At 55.0% G+C, this 24,868-nt stretch overlaps 1 protein-coding gene across 1 annotated transcript in view; it reads left to right on the top strand.

Moving 5' to 3' along the window:
* The window catches only part of ZNF423 (zinc finger protein 423), a 273,782-nt gene extending 249,865 nt beyond the window's left edge, over positions 1-23,917 (top strand). The window contains exon 8 of the mRNA XM_087827176.1: positions 23,234-23,917. Within this exon, the coding sequence (XP_087683302.1) occupies positions 23,234-23,263 (30 nt within the window). The 3' untranslated portion in view covers positions 23,264-23,917. The remainder of the gene's footprint in view (positions 1-23,233) is intronic.
* The last annotated feature ends 951 nt before the right edge of the window (positions 23,918-24,868 follow it).

The following is a 24,868-nucleotide window of genomic DNA, read 5'->3' as shown; positions in this document are numbered from 1 at the left end:
CTGGCAGTCAGGTCCCGCTCCCACTAGGTGGCCTCTGGCCTGGAAGAGCGCCTGGGTGGCTTGCTGGAGAGCCTGTTCCTCTCATTCCTTAGGCAGCCCCTCTGAGCTCCTGTAAGACTTCATATTGCTCACACAGCCTTCACCTGATCACAGTGTGGGGCAGAGCTACGCACCCGATTATACCGACCCAGGCCCAGAGAGGGGCTGCCACCAACAAGGCAGGGACCCCACCCTGGGGCCCACTGCTGGCTCCCCGTTGATCCAAAACTGAGCATGTGCCTCTCTGTGCTGGCAACAGTGAGGGGACAGCTAGCTGCCCCCTCTGTCAGGTGATCAAAAGGGGCATAGTGTCAGTGCCTGATGGGCCGGCCATCCAGCGAGCCTCCTTCATGCACCCGCTGTGTGCAGCTTGCCTACCTCCCACCTGCCTTACCTGCCTGGCCCAGCTACCAAAATAGGCCCCGGGTCCCCAGACAACTGGAGCTTTTTATAGCCCAGAACGACAGGCCTCCTTTAAACCAAGTAGCGCATAAACTATGATTTACTTAAACCTGGGATTTGCATTGTCCCGGAAGCTAGGCCAGGAGGACAGCTCTCCTTGGGGACTTTTGGATCTGTCCAGACCCGTCTCCCAGTCCACCTTTTCTGAGCATAGTCAGCACCGCTGTGCCAGGGCCCTCCTCGCCCTGGGGAAGTGTAGAGCTGCAGCCTCCATCCCGTCTGGCTTCAGCTGCACCCACGTGGGCTACAGGCAGTACCAGTCACCAGGATGGTTCCCGGGAGCCCCAGGGTCCCTGGGTCACCCCGCCAACCTTTAAGGCAGATCCTCAAGTGCTGAGAACCTCGCTAAATTATAGCCTTAACTAGTCACTATTTTCTGCAATTACTGATTTTAATTACAGACCATTTAAATGTGGAAGTGTTGCAGCAACGCCAAATCTGTGCAAATAATGGCTTTCGTTAAGTAGTTCAAACAGCAATTTTCTGGGTTTTGAGAGGAGGGGTTTTCAGGCATGGAAGTTTTCGTTGTCATTTCACCGAAGCTGGCTCTGGCAGCAAGCTTACTTCCCTGGGGTGACATGTTGGGTTAGATAGTGCAGCAGGAGATGGGCCTGGTTCCCTCTGGGCCTTGACTGGCTCTCATGGCCGTATGTCATTTGAGGTCCTGTGGGGAGACTCAGGGAAGCTGTTTGTAGGTGCAAGTGGCTGGCTGAGAGGGCTTGAGAAGATGCAGGGCCGAGGGTGTTCCCGCTGTCGGACTGGAAATACTGCTGCGGACATAGAGGCCATAAGGGGGGATTGGACCCTCGAGGTTCGGTCCAGGTCCGAGTGATGTGCCTGCCTCTGCAGGGAACGTCCTCATAGGATGAGCGAGGAGCGAGTCCTGTTTGATTCTGACTTCACCTGGCTCTGCCCAAAGCTGAGGTTAATTTAAAGAACTTTGGGCAAACTGGGCACATTCATAACAGAAATTGGGAGGAGAGGAAACTAAGCTTTGCCCTTCATTTTTTTAAAGCGTGCATTTGGAGGATCTACTGTGTGCCAGGTTCTGCATCTAGAACGAGACCAAGAAACACCCACAGGGCCTCCATTCTCAAGGATTGACAGATACTGTACAGGGGTGCAGGGACATGAAGAAAATAAACCAGGTCATAGGCCAGAACATGATGGGGCAAGGTGGGGTACTCTTTGGTAAGTGCAGTCAGGGAGGGCCTCTCTGAGGAGGTGACATTTGAGTCAAGGCCTGGGTGGTGAGAGGGAGGGAGTGTGTGGAAGAGAGCCATGCAAAGGCCCTGTGGTCAGAGGGAGCTAGGTGTGTTGCTGGGACAGAAGGCAAAGTGTGACTGAAGCACAGAGAGTTGGGGGCCGGTGGGAAGGGGGCTGCAGGTGGGGCTAGGTCATGGCAAGGTTTGTAGGGCAACGAAAGCATTGGGATTTTATCCCCTTTGTGGTGGGAAACCCAGCAGGGAAGAGATATTTTCTGATTTGCACTGTGCATCAAAATTTAAGAAGTTTAGTCTTTGAAAGACACTGTTAAGTGAATGAGAAGTCACAGTCTTGGGCAAAATATTTGCAAGTCACATATTTGATAAAGGTCATGTTTGTATCCAGAACATATAAAATAAAACTCTCAAAATTCATGAATGGCTGGGTGGAAGGAAATCAACAAAAACTGAACAAAAAATGTCAGCCCTTCACCAAAGATGTGTGGATGTTCAACATCATTAGTCCTTAGGGAACTGCACGTGAAAACCATGACATTAAGCCACTGTGACTAAAACAAAACCAGACAGTGAGAACACCAAATGCCAGCCAGCGTGTGAAGGAGCCATTGGAACGCCCAGACTTTGCTGGTGGAAATGCCAACTGGCACCGCCACGTGGCGCGTTACTTTGTGAGTTTCTTATAAAGTTAAACATGCGTGTGGCATACGCCTTGGCAGTCTCCTCCTGGCTGCTTACCCAGGAGAACTGCAAACATGCTGCAGGGATGAAGACAGAGCTCCCCTGGTCGTGGCCCTGACTGTCTCAGAGCCAGTGAACAGAGGGACAGGTGAGGTACATGCATACGACGGCCGCTGCTCAGGGATAACAGCAAGCGCTGGTCCCCGCAGCAGCGCGGGGGACTTGCAAACGCCGAGGGAGGGGAGCCAGACGCCGAAGGCTCCAGCCGCATGGCTTCGTGTACACGAAGGTCTGGAAACCAGCACATACACTGGAATGGAAAACAGAGCAATAGTTGCCAGGGGCTGGAGATGGGGGGAGAAGTAGAGAAGGATACACAAAGTTCTCCTAAACACATGCACGCACATGCACACACGCACATGCATGCACACACATGCACACACCCTGAGCGCTCGCAGTGTGCTGGGCCAGGCTGGGCGGGGTCGGCCTGGCTCCCAGGAGCTTTCAGGGCTGTTTCACCAGGAGAAGACTTGGATGGATGGCAGGGGAAGCGTGGGGACAGTTGTCTTCAAGCATTGAAGCTCTGTCAGGAGGAGGGCGTTGTCACATTCTTCCCGTGGTCCCCGGACTTCTGGCCATGGGCAGAAACTCAGGACGTGGGTTTTGATCTCTGACAATCCCAGGTCAGACGTGAGCTCGAGCAAGGTGGACATTTCAATTGTAGGGGCTCAGGGGTGGGGTTTGGAAGCCAAGAGCTGGTCCTGCTCCCAGGAACAAAGCACCCCTCCCTCAAGGCAGGGACATGCTGCCTCAGCCTGGTTCTCTGTCTTGTATGTGGGGAAGGTGGCAGCGCCCCCACTCTCCCTGGTGTTTCTACTGAGACAGACGCGCCTGGGTACTTCAGTGGGGGGTTCGGTCTGGAGATTTGGTTACAGGTAGCCACAGGAACACCGAGCTAGCCCAGAAATGTGGCCGCAGGAAGAGCCAGCACGCGGGCCGCAGGTCCTAGGGCCCCGAGAGGGGTCTGATGGGACGGGTCAGCTGTGTAACTGCTCCGCTGGGGCCACTCTATAACTGAGCGGGGAAGGGGGGCGAGGCTGGAAGGCACTGCCGATGCTCTGACGTGGGAAAACTGTCTACACATGGAAGAAAGGACAGGTGGTGGGGTCCCTGGTGGTAGAGGTGTGAGCACTTCTCTGAAATGCAGGGCTGGGCAGGGAGCATGGTCTTTATGAGAGTAGCTGTCTATGAAGTCTTGCTCTATCATTTGCCAGCTTTGGGCCTCAGTTTCTGTATCTGGAAAGTGGGTGTTAATTGATCCTGCCTTATAGTTGTGTGAGGCCCTTGGTATGGGGCTGCTGCGTAGGGAGAATGGTAGGTGCCACCTGCTGTTATCACTTACCACTATTATTATTAGTGTATTATTAGCATTTGGCGCTTGAGGGTCCGGTGATTCTTTAAGGCACCCTCCACCAGGGCTCTGCTGCGATTTCATGATTTCTGCCCTGAGCTTGAACAAAATGAGAATGAATCCTTCCTCTGTGGCACCCAGCCAACTCTAAGGCCATGGACACAGGACACCCGCACTGGGCACAGGCAGGGCTGTGTGTGCAGAATATCAGGCACACTGGACAGGGCAGGGGCCTCCTATGGGTTTCTGGGTGGTTGGGCCTCGGCCTTTCCTCTGGACACCTGTCTTCCTCCCTTGTACCCAGGCCCATTGGAGGGTGGCGGGCAGATTTGGTTGGGGTGTCAGACAACTCTGTAAACCATAGACTCTGACTGTCAGGGCTGTGGCCTTGCGTTTGCAGCCTCGGGCCTCGGCAGATGAAGGCCTGCGGCCCTGTGGGCCCCTTGCCAGGGTGAGCTGACCTGAGAGGAGGGGCAGCCCTGCCTGCGCAGCCCAGCTGTCTCTGAATCCCTGTGGACACCTCTGTGCCCAGACGCTGGCTCGATGGCACCTCCTCTCCTTCTTGAGAGCCTCGCCCTGTTCCGCTCTTCACCCCCCCTGAGGGAAGGCATGAGCGAGTGCACCAATGGCCAGCTGCACAGAGATGGCCTCTGGCATGGGGGACAAGGACACTCTGAAGCTGGACAAGAAACAGAACGGCCGTCACCCCCGGCAGATCCCTGCTGCGGGCCAGGCCCTGTTCTGAGCATTCTGCCTGGGTTGTCTCAACATAACCCATGAAGTCGGTACTCTTGTCTCCATGGATTGATGTGGAACCTGAGACTCCCAGAGGCTTGGTGACTTGCCCAAGGTCACTGGCACATGGCAGAGCCACGTGCAAAGCCAAATCGTCTCGGCCACCAAGGCAAACAGAAACTCTCCCAAGTTTACACGAATTGCCATTTATATGAGCTAATAGATTTAAATGAGGCCTGCGGTGCTGAACTATAAAAAGCCTTCATGTCAGGGGACCCAGGAACTATTTTCGTAGTTGGGCCAAGCAGGTAGTACAAGCAGCAGCAACGGGGGACGCAGAAGAGCGTGCTGGCGGGCGGGCCCAGGTGGGAGCGCCTGGGGCCCGTTCCACGGAGCCGGGCCTGTGAGCCGTTTTCTGGGCTGAAGCTTGAGGCCAGGAGCCTGCAAACCTTGCAGTGAGCAAGGGGGTGAGTTCGGCTCCGTCCAGGTGTCTGGAGACAGACACCGTGTAAGAGTTCAGGCTTCCTGGTGCTCCCCCCACCTTATAGAAACCTGGGGCGTGCCGAGTGCTGTCACTTCTGGCATCCTGTAGACCTCAGCGCTGGGCCTGGCTGGGGCAGTGAGCTGCCCTGTGTCCAGGAGTCCAGACTCCCTCACTGACAAACCTCGGGGCTGTCGGAAACGCTTCCTGAGCAGCGTGGCGGCAAAGCGGCCAGCCTGGTCTTGAGCGGATGCATTTAAAGGATTAGCTCACGCTGTCTGCTTGCGTGTGTCTAATCATGCCGCTTCCAGCTAAATGATTACCATTGATTAAAAGCAGAGCTAGGTATTCTAACATGCAGCCCAGAGCCCTTCTGACGGGGCAAGCTGGGCCCTGCCAGGCGGATCCTGGTACCCAGCCAGGGAAGGTGCTGGTGAGCCAGGGCGTCCTCTGAGCTCCACCGAGATGCTTTCTTCCCAGCCCTTGAGAGCTCTTGGTTTGACTCTTTGCCTGGTCGCGTGCGCATTTAGCAAGTCTTTACTGAGTACCTACTAAGGGTGCTAATACGGGGCCCAGGTGCAGCAGTGAACAGATAGCATCCCTGCTCCTGGAGCTGACATTCTGTGGGAAACACCAGTGCTAAGTCAGTGAGTACATGAACTAGGTCATTTCAGACTGTGGGATTTTGAAGACAATAAAACACTGTGTTGTGATGGAGAGTGATGCGTGTGTGCGTGCGTGCGTGCGTGCGTGTGTGTGTGTGTGTGTAGTGGAGCAAGGCTGACAGAATGTCAGGGATGAAAAATCGATAGGGTGTTCAGGGAAGGCTGGTATTTCCACTGAGTCCTGAAGGTTGAGGAGGAGCCAGTGGGGGAAGGGCTGAGGACTGTTCCAGGAAAGGGAACCAGCAGTGCAAAGGCTCAGAGGCATGGGCAGATTTGGGGTGTCCAAGCAACAGAGGAAAGGTGGTAGTGAGTGAGAGAGATGGCAGTGCCTTCTTGCTTCATTCCTCTGGGCTGTTCCAGTCTTGCCTACTCAGGAGTGGGTGCTTCCTTGGAGGTGCCTGCAGCTGCTCCTGCTTGAATGCCCTTCCTTCTCAGGCTTCAGGGCCCAGCTCACAGGGCCCCTTCTCTGAGAATCCTGCACCAATTCTTCCTCCTTTGGCTTCTGTAGCCCTGGGTTTAACCCCTGAGCCCTTTGCCAATACAGACTATAATAACTATGTCTACACCTGAGTTCCTACTCTAACCTGAGTTTTTGGAGAATGAAGACTCCCTCTGCCACCAGTCCATCCATTTATCCACCCATCCACCCACCTATCATCCATCCATCCATCCATCCATCCATCCATCCATCCATCCATCCATCCATTTGTCCACCCATTTATCTACCTATCCATCCATCTATCCATCCACCCATCCATCCATTTATCCACCCCCACTCACCTATCCATCCATCCACCCATCCATCCATTTATCCACCCATCCACCTACCTATCCGTCATCCATCCATCCATCCATCCATCGATCCATCCATCCATCCATCCATCCATCCATCCATCCATCCATCCATCCATCCATCCACTCATTTACCCACCTATCCTTCCATCCATTCACTTATCCACCCATTTTCCCATCCATCCATCCATCCATCCATCCATCCATCCATCCATCCATCCATCCATCCATCCACCTATTCACCTACACATCCACCCATCCATCCACCTGTCCATCCATCACCCCTCCATCCGTCCATCCATCCCCCATCCATCCCCCACCCCCATATGTTTTGCTGTATTCCCTTTAGTTCCTAGAGAGTGGGAAAATAGAGGAAAGCACATAAGCAGGGGAAGGAGAAGCAGCAGGAGGGCTGTCACTGCAGATGTAGGGGCCCATTTAGAAATTCCTGGTCCTATAAGATGGGTAACCAAGGCAATGGTTTCCTTGCCTCTTTGTGCTGCTGCCGTCAGATCCAGCCAGATAATTATAACTAATAATAATTAAAAGTTAAAAGTGCTCTAGGCACATACTTAGCATTTGACTCTTTGGCTGAGCTTTCTGTAGCAGCAGCATCTTCCTCCTTCCTGCTTTGAAGACAGCCAGTCCATGTCAGCCAGTGCTGCAGGGAGACCAGGGCTGGCTGGGCCTGGCCTGGGGAGGTGCTGGTGACACCAGCAGTGAAAACCGGCTGCTTGCGTTGGAGTCTTCCCCAGATGGCCCCTCTCCCACAATTTTCTATTGCTGACATTTGCACCTCCCTAGCCTCAGTTTCTCATCTGTAAAGTGGGGTGAGACCTAGTGCCTCAAGTTATTGCGAAGATGGAGAGGTCCTATGTGTGAAGTACTTAGAATGTAAGCTTTCCTGTGGGTAATGGTGGCATAGTTCAGGGTGTCACTGCCATGGTCACTGCCGAGAGGAGCAGGGCAGGAATGGGCATGGGGGAGCCTGTGCCTGACTGTGTGCAGATGCCCACATGAGCCCCAGGGCTCTGCCCGCCTGAGCGATGAAGTGTGTGGAGGCCTAGGTGGGGACTTGGAGGGGGCTTCCACCGAGGCCCAGGCAGAGATGGCACCTGGAATCGGCCTCAGGCTGCCCGCCTGCCCATCAGAGCCTGTCATTTATGCCCTAGGGTGGGGGGCCAACCAACTTTAGAGGGGCACAGTGCCATTGAGACAGATGGGCACCGGGGAGCTGCCAGGAGCCTGGAGCCAGCAGCTATCGTGTGTCCCCGGGCACAGTCCCTGGCCGGCACTGCCCCAGCTGGGACCACATGCCTTCAGTTTCTTAGAAACAGTGATAATACCAATCACAGTAGGTGCTGTGTTGGTCCAAGGCTCCCAGGGGTTGGCACCATCCAAAGCCCTGTCCCCCACCCGACTTAGGAAAGAGGCTGATACCACCATCTGATGTATAGGAAAGCCAAGGGCCTAGGGGCCACGGGGTGAATCTCAGCTGCTTCCTGCTGTCACTGTGACCTGGGCGTGTGACCTCGTCGGTGAGATGCCCCATCCTCACCTGGACAGTGGCCCACGCTGCCTCTCCTGCATGGTCATGGTAGGGATGGCTCATGAGCTTTGTGAAACAGGGAACACAGTGCCTGGCCCTGGGACGCCTAACGAGATGGGGTTGGGGTAGAACTGACGTGATGTTGCTGTCCCACTTTCACAGGTGGGAGACCCAGTACTGTCACACAGCTAGTAAGTGGCAGGGCCGACCTACCCTGGTGGGAACAATAATGACAGTGACAACGCCAGGCACTGTGGGAAGCCCTTTGCCCTGATCATCCTGTTTTATCCTCGGGACCCTCCTACGACGCAGAAGCTGTTTTCCCCCCCATTTTGCAGATGTGGAGACTTAGGCGCGGCAAGGCCGTGGCAGAGATGGGATCTGAACCCAGGAGGCCGGGCTCAGAGCCTGAGGAGAAGCGCTGCCCCGACACCGTGGTGGGCTTGTCTGTCGATGAGCCCCACTCGCACCGTCTGTCTTCTGCACCTTTTAGGAGCGGCCTGGCATGCTGGGGTGCTCGGCCTGCGCCCCCCGAGAGGCGAGAATGGGGTGCTCTCGGTGGAAGCCCGGACTGCACACTTTGGTCGAGCAGGAGCAATTACTAATGACATTTAGAAAGAAATTAATGATGAGAAATGCAAGTTGGCATTTCAGGAGCGCCAGTCAGCAGCCGCATATCAGCGCTCACTGGAGAGGCAGGGAGGGGGCCGGGCATGGGGGGGGGGGGGCGGTGGCAAGAATTCATTTTGCTGTGTCAATAATGAATGTGGCCCCTCATTCTGCTTCTGGACTTTAAACAGAATGAAGCATGGGCCACAGTGAGGTTCATGGTGTGCTGGGATGTGGGTGAGGGCAGGTGACAGGTTCAGTGTGGTATCTCCTTTCAGTGGCACCAAGAGGTGGTGGGGGCCAGCAGAGGGCAATGGGAGGGGAAGAGGTAGCCTTAGGTCAGGGCCATTTAGGCTCAAATACAAGCACCACCTCTTACCACCCTATAACTTAGCCGGTGACTTTGCCTTTCTCAGCCTCAGTTTCTTCATCAATAAAATGGGGCCATTTGGGAGCTGTAAGGATGACGTGTGGAGAGCAGCAGCCCGTTTTTGGCACAGGGTAGGAGCTCAGTATATGCTGGCCGTTACCGTGTTTCACTGACATGTTTTAAGACTCAGTTTTCTCGTTATAACAGCTGTTAAGTTGGAATACCTGACTGTGTGTTATAGCTTAGTGGGCCATATTGTTTTGTTTGTTGTGATACATCAAATACTAGAATTTTCTACTCTTTGGGGTCGTAGAACAGATAATTATGGCATTGGGGGAAGTAGGGTGGAGGGTGTAGAAGAAGCAAGATGCTGGACTTGTCTGGATGGATTGCGTTCCCGGTGGGATCCCTTCCTGCCCTTCAGAGTGATGGGGGTCCCATCCAGGCTCCCCTCACACAGGGGGCAGGAGGCACCACAGCACCAACTCACTATCATAGTAATGTTGAACATTTTACAGTGCAGAGGGTGAAAGCTCACATCCCAGCCTGGGAGATTTTGGTAACTTTAAATGGCTGGCTATTTTTCAAAAATGGAAATTTGCTATAATTATAGTGGTTAACATTTATATTGTGTTCATTAAGTGCCAGACATTGTCCTTAACACTTTCATACATTTAAACATTTGATCCTTACAATGCCTGTATTATTAAGGTAAGGAAACTGAGGCACAGAGCATGTAACTAACCCCCGAGGCCACAGAACTGGTCAGTGCTGGGCCCTGGCCACTAGCCCGGATTCTGTCCTATTTCCCACCACACTGAATGGCTAGAGTTCTTGGTTTTTATATAGGTCAGACCTGGCAGCCCCTGACAATAGTCCTGCATGGCTGCAATCAGCTGCCCCCTTTAGACACGGGGGTGTGCCCCCCAGTTCAACACAACCCCCCCGGTCTGCCTCGCCTGATTCCTTACCCACCTGGGCACTGAGTTAGAGGCCCCCTCACAACACTTCACAGTTGCAAGTGTTATCTCACTGGCGCCTCACCAGCCGAAGTTGGTGAATCAGAGGTTGACTAGCTAGACATGCTCTTTCCTTGCTCCATTTTGCAGACCTGAAAGCTGAGGCTGGGAACCAGGCATTAAAGTAGGAAACATGCAGTGAGAAGTGGGGCCCAGGTAGGGAGCAGGTATATATTCTATCCACTTGGGTTTAGGGAGGCAAGCAGGGCTTCCTGATCTTCAGCTCAGTGGCTGGTCCCCCCGCTGAAACCAGACCTGGAGGAGGCCACCCATGCCTTTGAGCTGACGGTAATGGCAAAGTCTTGTGGTTAGTATTCCGACAATATTAAACATCTGTGTGCCATTTTACATGTAAAAACATTTACATATGTTATCTAATTAAACTCTTAACAAGGCTATGAGGTATTATTCATCCCACTTTCCAAGTGAGGAACTGATCCTTAGAGAAGTGAAGTTACTTGCCTGGGATCACACATATAGCAAATGACTAAGGCAGGGCTTGAACTCTAAAGCCCATTGCCTTTCCTCCAGCCCATCCACCCTCCTACCCACTGGTAGGTTTGGCTTATTCATGTTCTCCTCTTTCCCCACTAAGTCATCCACCTGCCACCCATCTCCTCATCTACATACCCACCCACCCATCCACCCACCCATTTATCCATCCATCCACCCACCCACCCACCCACCCACCCACCAACCCATCCATCCATCCACCCACCCATCCACCCACCCACCCATCCATCCATCCATCCATCCATCCATCCATCCATCCATCCATCCATCCATCCACCCACCCATGCACCCACCCACCCACCCATCCACCCACCCACCCATCCACCCACCCACCCATCCACCCACCCACCCACCCACCCACCCATCCACCCACCCACCCATCCATTCATCCACCCACCCATCCACCCGCCCACCCACCCATCCACCCACCCATCCATCTACCCATCCATTCTTCCATCCACCATCTATCCCTTCCATCAGTCCATCACCCATCCACCATTCATTCATCCACCTTTCACCCATTTATTCACCTCCCCTGCTATCCACCATCCATTCACCCATTATCTACTCATCTACACATTCATCCATCCACCAGTCTGTCCGCCCGTCCATCCATCCGTCCATCACCTACTCATTACCCATCCACCATTCATCTGTCATCCACCCATCGACACATCCACCCATCCTTCTATCCATCCATCTGCCCCATCCATTGTCAACTATCCATTCAGGTGCACATCAGTTAGTACTGAGTGCCAAGTAAGTTCCAGGAACTACAATGCTTTTGTGACACTTCCTCATATGTTTTTTTAAAAAATTTATATTTATTGTTGAAAGTATTACCAATATTTCCCTTCCCCCTCATTGACCCCTTCTACCCTGCTCCTACCCCTCCCTAGGCCTTTACCACACTACTGTTTGTCCCTGGGTTATGCATATAAGTTCTTTGGTTAATTTCTTCCTGTCCCCCCCCTTCCCTCTGAAATACACCAGTCTGTTGCCTGCTTCAGTGTCTCTGGTTCTACTGTCAACTCCATGCTTACCTGCTACCCATCCCCCCCTCCCCTGAAACTCCATGTGTGCACGCACACACACACCCCTCTGGTGAGCTGAGTGGGATGGAACAGACTGGAGATACAGAGGATCCTTGGTTTGCCTCCTGGAACCAGTGAGTTCTGCCTGGTGGTGGGAGGGAAGGTGTGGGGCAGATCCACTTGGTCATTTGAGGCAAGTGTATGGGCGGCGATGCTGTGCCCCTGGTTTGTTTGGAAGCTGGGTGTAGATGAGAGGGGCAGACAAGGCATTGCAGACTGGGCCACAGTGTTCTTCAGCCCTGCCGGAGGGAGCGGCTTGAGGAGGGGGCAGCCTGCCATTCTGGGTGGGGGGGCTCACCTCTGCCCTTTGCTTTGTGCCAGACTGGACGTCCTTTCCGGACGGGCAAGGGTGTACACCCAAGTGTTTTCATGAGAACCATCACGATCATTAGGCATAATCGGTCTCAGCTGCAGCTTTGCTCACTGGCGCGTGCATACAATTCATCACAGCAAATCAGGTCCAGCTCCAGAACTTCGGGCCTGCTGCCGGGGGCTGTCAGCAAGGGGGCTGTCAGCAAGGGGCTGTGCCGTGTGGGCTCTGGAAGCCATGGGGGGCAGTGAGCCATGTTTTCTGAGGGGATCACCCTCAGAATGTCTGCCAGACAGCTCTCTATCCACAGGGGTTCATTTTCTAGAAATTGTCAGAATGCAGGCGAGTTTTCCTTTTAGGAGAGATTTGGAGAATTGTAGAAATGGATATGATCAAAGTCTTAACACGTCATTTGTAAAACCTAAGAGCCCTGGGTTAGTTTAGGGACCTGAACATATGTGTTCATACAACTAGTGACCGCATGACCTAGATTTTCCACAACAGCCCTGATTTCAAGGGTTCCGTCCCAGCCACTGACGTGTTGTCCTGATTTGGGGCTTGTGAAATATGATGACTATATGTGGAGCTGGGTTTTCTCATCAAATGTTAATAAATAAATATTTAAAGTTGTGAAGGTCTGCCCTAGCTAGTTTGGCTCAGTGGTTAGAGCGTCAGCCCTTGGACTGAAGGGTTCGATTCCAGCCAAGAAAGTGTACCTCAGTTGCAAGCTTGATCCCCAGCCCCGGTTGGAGTGTGTGTGGGAGGCAACCAATCACTTTCTCTCTCTTCCACTCTATCTAAAAAACAATGGAAAAAAATATCCTCAGATGAGGATTAAAAAATAATAACTAAAAAAAAATAGTCATAAAGGCCTGGACAAATTTCCTCCCACTTTTTTTTTCTAACATGGCAAAATATATATTTTTTAATATCTATTGACTTCAGAGAGAGGAAAGGAGAGGGAGATAGAAACATCAATGATGAGAGAGTCATTGATCAGCTGCCTCCCTCACCCCCTGACTGAGGATTGAGCCCGCAACCCGGGCATGTGCCGTGAGCAGGAATCAAACCCCCATCGCCTGGATCCTAGGTCGACCCTCAACTGCTGAGTCACTGCTGGCCGGGCCTGGCAAAATATTTACCTGCCCACCTCTTCAGCTGCAGGGTCGGAGAGAACCCGGGCTCCTCGTCCCACGGGGTTTGAAAGTTGTTGAGGTTCTTCCTGGGCCTGGCCCTGGTAGCCGTGCCCTTGACAATGGCCTAGACTCACGCACCACAGAGGACACCCCATGCGGCACAGAGGCGGAGGAGGTCTTGCATGCAAGGCCAGCGAGTGCTCGGCGGGTGGCGTGCCCCTGGACGCTGCAGCTCATGCCATCCGGCGACGCCTGCACAGGCCTCATCACTGCGTCAGTCTGCGCAGCCTCCAACTTCCAGCCCGGGAGCGGAGACAGGAGGCAGCAGCTCAGGAGCACCCTGCGCTCTGTGTAACGGGGCCCCTCAGGCTCTTCCCTGCTCGCTTACCCTGTGGGATCCCACCCAGTTTTTAAAAAATAATACACATACACACCATAAAACACATAAATACATATAAAATAAAATATATTAATATAAATAAAATATAAAATGGATAAAAATACCCATAATGCAATGTCCCATCTTAGCCATTTTTAGGTGTAGAGTTCAGTGGCAGTGAGTACATTCACATTGTCACCACCACGCACAGAACTTTTTTCATCTTGCAAAACTGGGAGTCTGTCCCTAGTAAACATGAACTCCGCAGCCCGGACACCCCCAGTCTAGGGACCTCCCAGAGGAGGAACCATGTGGTATTTGTCCTTCTGTGCCTGGCCCGTCGCCCTTAGCATCCTGTCTTCAAAGGCTCCTGCCACCTTCCATGAAAAAGCAGAACCGCCCGGGTGGGGCGGGGAGACAGGCTCCAGCTGTAGCTGCCTCCGACCCTCCCCCTCGGTGAGGGCTTGCTCACCGCCTAGCTTGCGGTGGTCAGTTCAGAATCCTCGCTGCGTTTCCCGCACGTGCGGACTCTGCGCTGACAGGAGGAACAGCAGAGAGCGGGGAGCCAGGCGGGACTAGCGCAGTGTGGGAAGCCCCCCTGTGCGGGTGCAGAGCTGTGTGGTGGTGGGGTCCGTGTGGGCAGGAAGGCCCTTCAGAGGGATGGAGACCAGTGGGGAGCATTCTGTTCTCTGGGCTGGAGGAAGCTGGCGAGGCTTTGGCCAGCAGGCGCCGCGTTTGCAGGGCTTTCAGGACCATGGACAAGGGTCTGGGTGTCCGGGGGCGGCTGGAACCCACAGGTACAAGCAGAGATCTCCCACTTCCCTGCCTCTTGAGGGAGAACCCTGGTGGTCCTCTCACTGGTACTTTATCTTCCTGGCTTTCCATTGCCAGGAAGCATGAGCCCTGATGGGAGCCCGGTTATCAGCAGGTGGCAGCTTTCAGAGAGGTCCTAGCAGTGCTGCGAGTGTGGACAGGTTGGCTGCACAGTGGGGAGATGAAATATCAAAGGTAGCAGCCAACCCCTGAACCACTTTGCAGCACGTTGGCAGCGGAATGTGTGTCAGTGCATGTGTGCATGTGGGCGTGGGTGTGCACCGGTGGGCCTGGGACAGGGGGATGTCCTTTGCACCTGGCCTGGGCTGCACTTGTCTGCAGGGTAGACCCCACAGCACTGCCCCTGAGCTGGAGGCCTCGTCCAGGTGGCAGCACATGGTCAGTGGAGCCCTGCCCCCCACAACCGGGCCCAGAGACCCCTCTCTCAGCTCCTTCACAATCACTGCAAGGCTGTTGCCCCACTGATGGGACGCTCCAGTCTCCCAAGGGCTCCATGCACGTAGTGTGTTCTTTGACCCACACTAGAATGACAGGTGTATTTTGAGGTGGGAGGAGAGGCCCCTCTCTTGGTCTTGGGAGGCCATTGGCCCAGCACCATTTTTAGTGGTTTCAGAACTTCCTGCCCGTCTCCCCTCAGGCGCCGTGGTGGCGTGGGTGCTCCGGCCCCTGACCAGCTCTATCAGGTTGGAAGCATACCTTTTAGGGGTCTGGTCAGGCTCTTTGAGGGTGGGGGACTGTGTCTTAATTAGTATTTGAGACCAACTGTCCCCCAGGGGCCTGATTCCAAGCAGACACATGGCTGGTGTGGTCAGAATGGGCTTCCCAGTCCCCAGGAGGTAGACAGGCCAGGGCAGTATCCCCGCCAGGGGGGTGCCAAGGTGCACAGGAGGGAACTCGTGGCCACCTGGCACACGGTTACTGGAACCCTGCATTCTTGGTCCTCAGGCCAGAGTCTGCTAGGTACCCCTTCTCCAAGGTTGCCCAGCCACTGGGGACTCCTTGCCTGTGAGAAGCAGCAACCGTGGCAGCAGCCAGGTTAACTCAGGACTTGGGGTCAGGCGTGGCCTCTGTCGCTGAGGAGAGTAAATCCATAGCAGCTCTGGAGAGATGCCACCTTCCTGCACTTGTGCTAATGGCCGTGAACCCCATTTTCCCTCACACAGCCACCAGTGTCTGCTCACAGAGGGACTGACTGGGCACGTGCGCTGTGACCGCAGTCCCAGGTCCCTGCCCCTCTAGACGGTATTATCAGCTGCCTTGTTTCGTTGGGTGACTGAATGGAGCCTGTTTACGAGCTGGTGTCCTAATAGAAGCCTTCAGCTCTGTCTTAATAATCTATTCTCTGGCAGGTTTTATTTTCAAAGTACAGAAATACAAACTTGACCCTCTGGGAGTTTGTTGGGCTTTTTTTTTTTTTTACAACGTTATTTTCTCCCACATTTACACTGGAAGGAAGATGTTTTCTCGTTCATGGAATTAGTCATTGGCCAGGCCACCTGCTTTGGTCTTTGGTGTTCTGGGTGCTGCGGGGCGAGGGCAAGAGGGGTTATAGAGAGGGTGCCCACCTCTCTCCTAGGCTAGAGCAGCAAGAAGAGAGCCCCATGGGCAGCCTCTGGGGAGACCTCCAACAAAAGCAGCCTGGGCCGTCGGCACCTCGCGTGCCACAGGTGACATTTAGGGCCTGCTCTTGGTTCTGCACAAAGCAGCAGACCCCCCAAAGCCAACCCCACTGCTCCCTGGAAGCCGGAACTCCCTGCAGGCCAGGAGTTCCGGATGAATTGCTCACAGTAGAGGCGGAGAGACAGACGCCCTGGCTGAGCGGGTGCGAGCCTCCCTTCCTGCTGCTCCGCAGTGGCAGACGGCAGCCTGTCTGGCTGGCTGGGAGACGGGGCCAGAAAGCTCCCCACACGTCCCCACGCACCGAGGAGCTGCCTGGCCTCCAAGGGCACTCCAGCGCTTTGTCCAGGCCCGTGGGTCACCAGCTTCACCCAGGACTCTGATGCCGTCTGTGTAAATGGGATAGACGCCGGCTGGCTGGGTGGGGGCCACGGAGAAGCTGGGTGCACACACGTCATAGCTGGGCCCCGGGGGAGCGTCTGTGCCACTGGCAGGCACTGAGAGGAAACCCAGGCCATCACTCACTCCCAATTTTAAGGATGTGCGTTAGCTAAATTGCGTTCCGAGTATTTGTTCAGTGGTGTTTATGGCGTGCTCTCGAGTGCGCTTACCGTTTGTCAGAAGTGCAAACTAGCGAACATACGAGCCTTTAAGACAGGCCATCTGTTCGTCTTAGACCCTTGGACGACTGTCAGACTCTTCTAAAAATAAGTGCTCACTAGCAGAGAGGGGCTGCCCAGGTGAGATACAGCACAGAGGGAAGCCGGCCGCCTGCACCCGCACCCCCTCAAAGGGAAAGGTAGACGCCGTGTGCATGTGTGTGTGCGTGTGCTTGTGTGTGTGGGGGGGGGGTGGAAGGGACCCAGGAAGGGAGCAGAGGGCGATGAGATCATGAAGGCCCTGCCGATACATCTTTTTGGCTGGAGGTGTGAGCGTCTCCCTCTTCCTTGCCTCTTGTGTAACTCCACAGCTCAAATACCGTTGATTGCTCCCCGTGGCCCAGATTTAAGGGCAAGCTGCCTTGTCTCGCATCAAGGCACCTCATCACTAGGGCCCCACCTTCCACTTGAGGCTGTCTCCATGGCACATGCCGGGTGCTCCGCCAGGCTGAATTATTCATTGTTCCCCCAACATATGCTGCACTTTTCACGTTTCGCAGGCTGGGCTCTTCACAGACCGCCTGGGTGCACATCCAGCCTGCCAGGAGCCGAGGCGGGGCTCCGTGCTCTGTGCCTCAGTTTCCCTGTCTGTAAAATAGGGATAATAATAGTATTCCACTCCCAGGTTTTCTTGAAGCTTTAATGAGTTAATCGGTGTGAAAGGTTAAGAACGGGGTGTGGCAAACAGGGAGACCTGGCAAATGCTAGCTGTGATCAAAAGTAGTATCACAGGCACATCCATGCCACTATCTAGATGGTTCATTGTCCTTTGAAAGCTATCTGTGTGTGCACATGCATGTACACGCGCACACACACACACACAGAGTGCAAAGGGTCCTCAAAGGGCAGCTGGGGGCCAGCGCCTTCCCTAAGCATCTCCCAATCAGAAGCCCTCTCATCATAGTATTTTCTTTCTTTTTTTTCTGTGAAATCTCACCCCCCCTTCAGCCATGAGCTTGGAAAGGGCCAGGGTGTGCCTGACTCCATCTTCTGCCCACCGCACAGGGCCAGGCTCCTTGTCTGTTAATGAACAAATAACAACCCCAAGCAGCTGGACGCAGCTGCAGGGTTGGCCTGAAGGATCCACCTCTTCCCCTGGAAGCTGAATCTTCCCGGTTCTTAGACCCAGCCCTGCTCCTGGAGACAGCCCTTGGTAAAGCCAGCCTCCGGGGGTGGCCTACTGGTGGGCAGCAGGGAGCAAAGGGATCGGCCACAGCCTGTCTCCCAGCCTAGCACCGGAGGGAGATGGTCTGGAGCCCATGTGAAGCTGGATGGGTTCTGCTGGTGGGGTGAGCAGGGTGGGTGGGATGCTCTGCATGTGGGGGGCTGTGTCCTTGCACCCTTAATCCACCACAGGGACCTGAGGGCCAAGGCTTGGGACCAGTCCTCCTCTTATGCCCCTTGAGAAAGAGGGCTCCTCCCACGCTCACCATGGGACTGTGAGCTCCTCAGGGGAGGGGCTGGGGCCTGATGTGCCGGGACTACTGCAGGAAGGAGTGAGTGAGTGAGTGGGTGAGTGCACACCTCCCTCCCCTCCTCACCGGCTCTCCTCCTCACCGGACACCCCACTCTGTCCCTGGGGGAGGGGAAAGCAGTGCGATGTGGGTACTGAGGTTGTAGCCAGGGTGCTGCAGGGAGGGGCAAGGCATTTATCAGATGCCTGCTACTCTAGGGGAAGGACCAGACGAGATCCTGCCATCTCAGGAGCACTGCCTTGAGCTCGCCAGCCTGGAGGAAGAGCTGGGAGGGACAGGTCATCAGTCCCTCATTCCTCCGTGAGGGCTCCCTGCAAGCCCCAAACCATGTTTGATGTCAGGGAACAAACAGTGCCCCCGCCTGGAGCTCCCTGGTTGGTCAGAAAGACTGTCTTGGACACATTCGTGGAGATCCATGGGGCATGTACCCTTGTCCAGGCCTGGAAAAGCACCCTTGGGAAAGGGGTTCTGCTATTACCACCCCTCCCCCCACCCAAGCCCCAGAGCTCAGGGAACTTGCTCAAGGCCACATGGCTAGTAAGCAGTAGAGCCAGGATTCAAATCTAGGACTTGGCCCACTAAGGTTGACCACCTGCCTTGCAGTCACCCACGGCAGTGGTGAGCTCGAATGGGGTACTTGCTGAGAGTCAGGGAGGGGCTGGGACCTTACAGGCGTTTTCTGATCAGAGTTGCTGGAGCACAGGAGGGTCAGGTGACAGTGACGTCAAGAGGGAGCTGCAGTGCAGAGAAGTCTCTCCAGACCGCACCTGTGCACCTCCAGTGTGCAGAGAACTGTCTTGTTGCTCCACAGACAGCTTTGCCAGGCCACCAGGTAGCCTGCATGGTTCAGCACCTCCAGTCTCCCCTACTTGACACTGTGAGGGGTGGTGTCAAAAGGACACCAAGCAAGTTCCAGACCAAGAGACAGAAAACAGAGCCAAGACCTGGAGAAGAAATCCCTGCTGCAGACCAGGAGGGCTCATGGGCATGCGTGTGTGTGCATGCCTCATGGGCTGGTAAAACCAGAATGGGCCCCACCTGAGTCTCTGGTGGGCCCACTCATGTGTGCTGGTGCTTTGGAAGGATGGTCCAGCCACAGGTTCCTGGCTTGTCCCTCTGCCCGACACAAACCCTTCCTGGGCTCTGGGTTCGAGTCATTTTGCTGCAGGGTGCCCAGCAACAAGCACGGTGGCCGTCACCTAGCAGGTTTGTCCAATGAATGAATCAGTGACCAGGTAAATGAAGGTGAGGGTGTGACAAAGGGAGCCTGGGCCTGAGTTCTTTGCTGAGGATTTGCCGAGGGGGCTCAGCAGGACCCCAGCTAGGCCCCACCCCTGACACTGACCATGTGCCACCCCCTCACCCATCACTGAGTGGCGTCTGGGGGCAAGTGGGTGGGTGCACCAGGCAGAGGCGCCTGAAACAGGCCCCAGCGGAAGCCTGCATCCCTGAGAGCCAGCGCACTCTGCCCAGGGGCTGGATCTCCACCGCAAACCAGCGCACCCACCCCTCTCATTCCCTGTTTCATCTCTCACCTGCTTCCCGGCCCACACCTGCGTCTCCCTGGCAGCCAGAGAGGCCCGGGTGGATGCCAGGCCTCCCCACGAGGCCCCTTGCCGTGTTTCCTGGCTCCCACCCCCACCCACTCCTCGCCTTTATGGTGCTGGGAAGTAACAGTTCATCGGCGGGGCCGGCAGCATCTTTAAAAAACGATTTTCTTCCTTCTCCGAAGGGGCTAAATATAGCAGAGGCATAAATAGTGAAATAGACATTACACCCAAATGCCCTGTGAGAACCACGCGGGCGGAAGGCGCTCTCTAAGAAGCTGATGGAGCTCTCGGCCCCTCGAATCGGCTCTGAGCCCTGGGAAGACGCCGGTTCTTTTAGGATTATTGAACCCGGCCCATTGGCAGTGGCTCCACTGGGAGCTGCTTGGCGCGCAGGTGTGTTGGGTGATTGGTGAGTCCTGGTGGCATCCGCCACCCCCTCCACCCTTCCAGAGGCTGTGCCCTCTGCTGGCGGAGGGCTGCTGGTGCCCCCAGTGGAGCACCTGGGCTCTCAGCACCCCTGCCACACACACACTTCCTAGGTGGCATTGACTGACATCCCTCACTGAGCTGCCATCTGCGTTGTTTGTCTCACACAGACATTTGGGTGTCTGTGCCTCAGGCCCCGCAGGGCATGGGCCCAGCAGGAGTCTTGCCCTTCCCTCCACGGTGTCCAGAGCAGAGCATCCAGCAGGTGCTTAAAATGCGGCGCTGAATGGATTCTGGTGCTGCCCCCCCCGGCCCTCAGTGTTGACATTTCCATCTGCCGTGACATCCTGGGCCTTTGCTCTGCTAGAGCTACCGGGAAGGAAGCTGCACCTTCTGTCTCAGGATCCCTCTGAGGATGGTCTCTCTTGAGTTGGTCCACGACTCCCTGCTGCTGCTCCAGAAGAGGGAGGGCTCACCGTGGTGTCTACCTGACCACTGGCATTGTCCTCACTGGTGGTCCGGTGTGGGCTTCTGCCTCCAGGATCGCTGTGCCCCCTGCCCCTGGAGGAGCCAGTGCAGACCAGCGTGTCTTTCTGGCCCTGTCCTTGGCGCCCTGGGGAGAGGCTACTTCATTATCCAGGGATCCGGACGCCCTCCTTCCCCATGGTGGTGGTGGGTGGTCCTTGAGGATTTTGTGGCGATCAGATACCATCCTCTCTGGTTTCCTGCTGCTTCTGCAACAAAGGCCACATTCAGGGCATTCAGGGTCTCCAGTGTCCACAGTCTGAACTTCCAGTCCTCCATGTGACCTCTGCTGTGCCTTCCACTTGCAGTGCCCTCTCCCCTTTCCACATATCTACATCCCATACATTCATTTATTTATCCTTACTGATTCATTCACAAATATCTATTCAGTGTCTATTTGGTGCAGTGGGACCCATACTTTGAGAACAGGAAGAGTGATCCACGTTTATCTTCCTAATGTGCCTCCTCTCCCTCCTCCCCAACCCCAAACAAATAAAGAAGGGCCTGACCACACCCGATAGCACAGACCACGTGGCACTGTTAGTTGATGGGCTGTTGGCAATCGTTCCTGGGCAGCTGTGCCAGGCATACCGTGCCCAGCGCTGGGTCTAGTGTGGCGGGCTGAGAAAGGAAATGAGCCCCCTGCCTGCAGCTCAGCAGAGCAGGCCAGTCTTGAGTCTGGGGATGCATGGATGTGTGGGAGGTGGGCTGGAAGTGCCTGGACCTGGAGGGATGGGAGATGACCTTGTGACAAGACGACCCCAAGAGTGGCTTGGTCAGAAGGGAGGAGAGAAGAAGTGGGAACAGACTCAGCAAAGGCTTGAAGCTAGGAGATGGTTGGATGGAGGGTGGGTTGGCTCCCTGCGGGACTGGCTGGCTTTCCCTGCACAAATGCGAGGAGAGGTGCCTTGGCTGGAGGGTGGGCGTTCCCATGGAAACCGCTGCAACCCATCTGTGGTCTCAGACAACCCGCCTGTGCCTCCGGGTCTGTGACACCCCTGCCGAGGTGCCAGGCCAGCTGGCAGAGTTTGCATTGGTGTCTGGTGTGGAGTGCAGGTGATCTGTGGATTGGGGTGTCCCGTGGATTGGGATGCCCATGGGGCATGGGGTGCTGGGAAGCCTGCCTTCTTGCCAAGCCCCTCGCTCTCTTGGATTCCAGTTGCCTGGTTCCCTCCTGCTTGTTAGCTGGGTGACCTCGGGCCAGTATTTGAGCCTCTCTGAGTCTCATTTTTCTCCTATTGCTGTGCCCTACCTTGTAAGGACTGTGAGGATTGAAAGAAATGTCCCTGTACCAGCCCACAGCACGTGCGCTTGCCCATCACCAGCCATGTGGCCTGCGTCCAGGAGCCCAAGGAGGGAGGCCAGCAGTGGCTGGCGCTGTGCTGCGGTCGTCAGCAGGCATCTGCTCTCTGAGGACAGGGCGCTGCCTCCCTCTGGCTTGGCTTGGGGGCGGGGGTGACATCACCAGGGAGGCAGCAGCATTGTGTACAGTGCCTGCTCCAGGGGCCCTGGGCCTGGTGTTGGCGGTGTCCTCAGGCCTCCCAGCAAAGCCTCGGGCATCAGGCATCCTCCGCTGGCCCTCACTGCCCGGACCTGGAGTCCAAGGGAGACGCAGGGCCACGTCTGACCCCTGGTGGCCATGGGCAGAGCGGCAGGCCGGGAGCTCCCGGCCTCACAGGGGTCCAGGTCGGAGGAGGCAGGAGCACCGCCGAGAAACTGACCTGTGACTGGAGGTTCTGTGCTGCCCCCAAGCAGAGCTACTCTGCCCTGGGTAGACTTTGCTTCCTTTCTCCAGGGGTCATGAGGTTGAGCACCACCTGAGGCTTCGATGAAATGGGTCTAGATTTGGATCATGGACCCTGAAAAGAAACAAAAAAACTGCAGGCTCTTCTTAGTGGCCAGATCCCATCCCCCTGCTGCAGGCCACCAGCTCCTGTGGAAACAGACCGCACTGCTGGCATGCTTGGCTGGCGGCTGTGGTGAGAGGGAAGCATCTGGCCAGAGGGTCACCTGGGCCCTGGTTTCCCAGGTGGATTTGGCCAAATTACACAATGTTCTTCTGGCCAGAGAGCCGTCACGTGACCGAATGGGCAGGCACCTCCTTCAGGGCCCTCCCTGCTGGGTGGCTGTCTCCTGCCTGGGCCGCAGGCTCCACTGCCACTCACTGCCTCAGCAGGTCTGTGCCACTGGGCACTTCTTGGCCGGAGAGCTGCTTGGCACAGGTGCCCTCTCCCTCCACTGGGCTCAGAGCAGCTCTTGAGGTGGACCAAGAGGGGACCTGGGGGAGGCCTGCAGGCGGTCAGATATAATTTCCTCCTCATTAGAGCAAAAGAGCTCTGGAGGTGAGCAGGGATGTTGTTAATTCCTGCTACCTCCTCAGCATTTCCCCTTTCCCTCCATATAGCCAGTCCCCATGGTAAGACCCGAATGATGTTAAAAAAAAAAAAGGACCATTTATGGGGAGCCCAGGTTGGCAGCAACAGGAACAGATCCCCAAACCCCACATTGACTTGGCGTCTTGGCAGCTGCGTCCCCAGCGCACTTTTCCGGGTTGCATTTTGCTTTGGAATAATCTTGACGCTTGTGGGTGGCTCCGGGCGTGAACGCGGGAGTGGGAGGGGACGGGCAGGCTCTCCATTCTTCTGCCCTGATGCGTGTCTCCTTTCTTCGCCTGTGCAGAACCACACGATGAGCCAGCACGCACAGTGAGGGACCGCTCGACAGGACACCTCTCCGCAGAAGGCTTGCCGGAGACGCCGTGCGGAGGGCCATTTGAACATTACATCCAATCAAAGTGTCATTTGCAACCCAGATGTAAAACTCTAATGATTTGGCCATGAGGCGCTGCTATTATAAGCAGCTGGAAATGAATATTAATGGCAGAGATTAAAAGTATTCCATGCTCAGTATTTTTTATTGCCCTGCTCCAGCTAGTGTGCTTTTAGACTTTCTGCCGCAGACTACATTTCTAGAGTTAGAGAACCCGCTCTTTGAGCCTATTGTCCTTTGTTCCTTCATGTATTATATTGATAGTTTTTAAAAAAAAGAATTAGTGTGATTTTTTTTTCTTTGCTTCTTTTTCTTTCTTTCTTGTTTTTCTTCCCCCCTTTGGTTAACTACTTTTTAATTGCAGTTCTAGGTAATTGTGCATCGTGATGTGATTGCTTGGCTATTGTCTGAATATTTCCTTTTCGTTTTTTAATTAAAGACTAATGCTTTGATTGGATTTGCCAGTTCACCGGACAGTGATTAAAACTATGTAATGAATATAATCGGTTTCAGTGCAACTGGATGGTCTGCTTTTAAATGTGACTTAATCTGACCGCGGTAACTAGTGCAGTTCAATAAAGGGAATCCACGCGATCGGCAGCGGCTGCCTGGTTCTCTCCTCCTCAGCCTGGGGCCGTGGAGGGGGCGGGCTGTTGTCACCCGTGGGGCGTGTCCTCGGAGTTCCTGTGGAATTGCATGTGCCCGTGGTGACCAGCTTACTGTCTAGAGGAGCTGGCAGTGGGCACAGAAGTCAGAGTGGACAGCACCCTTAAAGATGAGATGCTCTGGTCTTTCCTTTTATGAATTCGGGAACAGAGCCCCCTGGGGAAGTGGGCGGCTTTTCCAAAACCATGTAGCAGGTTGGTGGCTCATAGGCTCATCCACTTTGTTCCGTGTTTCTCCCCCTTGGGGTGGCTTTCCCAAATGCTGATGTAGGCAGTCATGTGGTTAACCCTTGCCTGGCCAGGTCTCCAAGCACACTTAGTTGTGTCCCAGGCATGGGGACATGGCAGGAGCTGGGGGCTCTAGATTGGAGCTAGGTAGGGGCATCAGGCTCCCCATCACAGAGATCAGTGGGATGTGGCGGTGCAGAGACCTGTGGCAGGTCCAAGACTAGTGGGGCAAGCAAGGTAAGTGGCTCAGTGGGTCCCTGCTCTCAGGAGCCACCTGCATTTGCAAGCCCCGAGAGTGGGTGTCTCCTGACACTTCACACCCTCCGCACCTTGCTTGCCTAACCTCCTCCTGGCCCTGCTGATGCCCCAGGGCCCACCCAGCAGCCTGGGTCTCCCACACCTCCGTCACGCTGGTGCTCAGCGGACCCGCCAATCAGAGGCCAGGGCTTCAGAACCTGCACGGGGAAGCCCTTCCTTGTTAACTTTTCACAAGAGGCAAGGAAATTGGTTATTACCCTCTGCAGAGTGGAAATGAAACAGGCAGACAGATTGTACCTAATTATAATGTAATACTAAGTCATGGGCATGGAATTTGGAGCAGTTATACCCAGCATCTTCTGATGCCCAAATCTAGGGGCTTCTGGTGACCTGG

Source organism: Miniopterus natalensis, chromosome 18, assembly GCF_054644295.1.
Source record: "Miniopterus natalensis isolate mMinNat1 chromosome 18, mMinNat1.hap1, whole genome shotgun sequence".
NCBI lineage: Eukaryota > Metazoa > Chordata > Mammalia > Chiroptera > Miniopteridae > Miniopterus > Miniopterus natalensis.
Note: the sequence above shows the minus strand (reverse complement) of the source record. Positions and strands in the feature narration are given on the sequence as shown.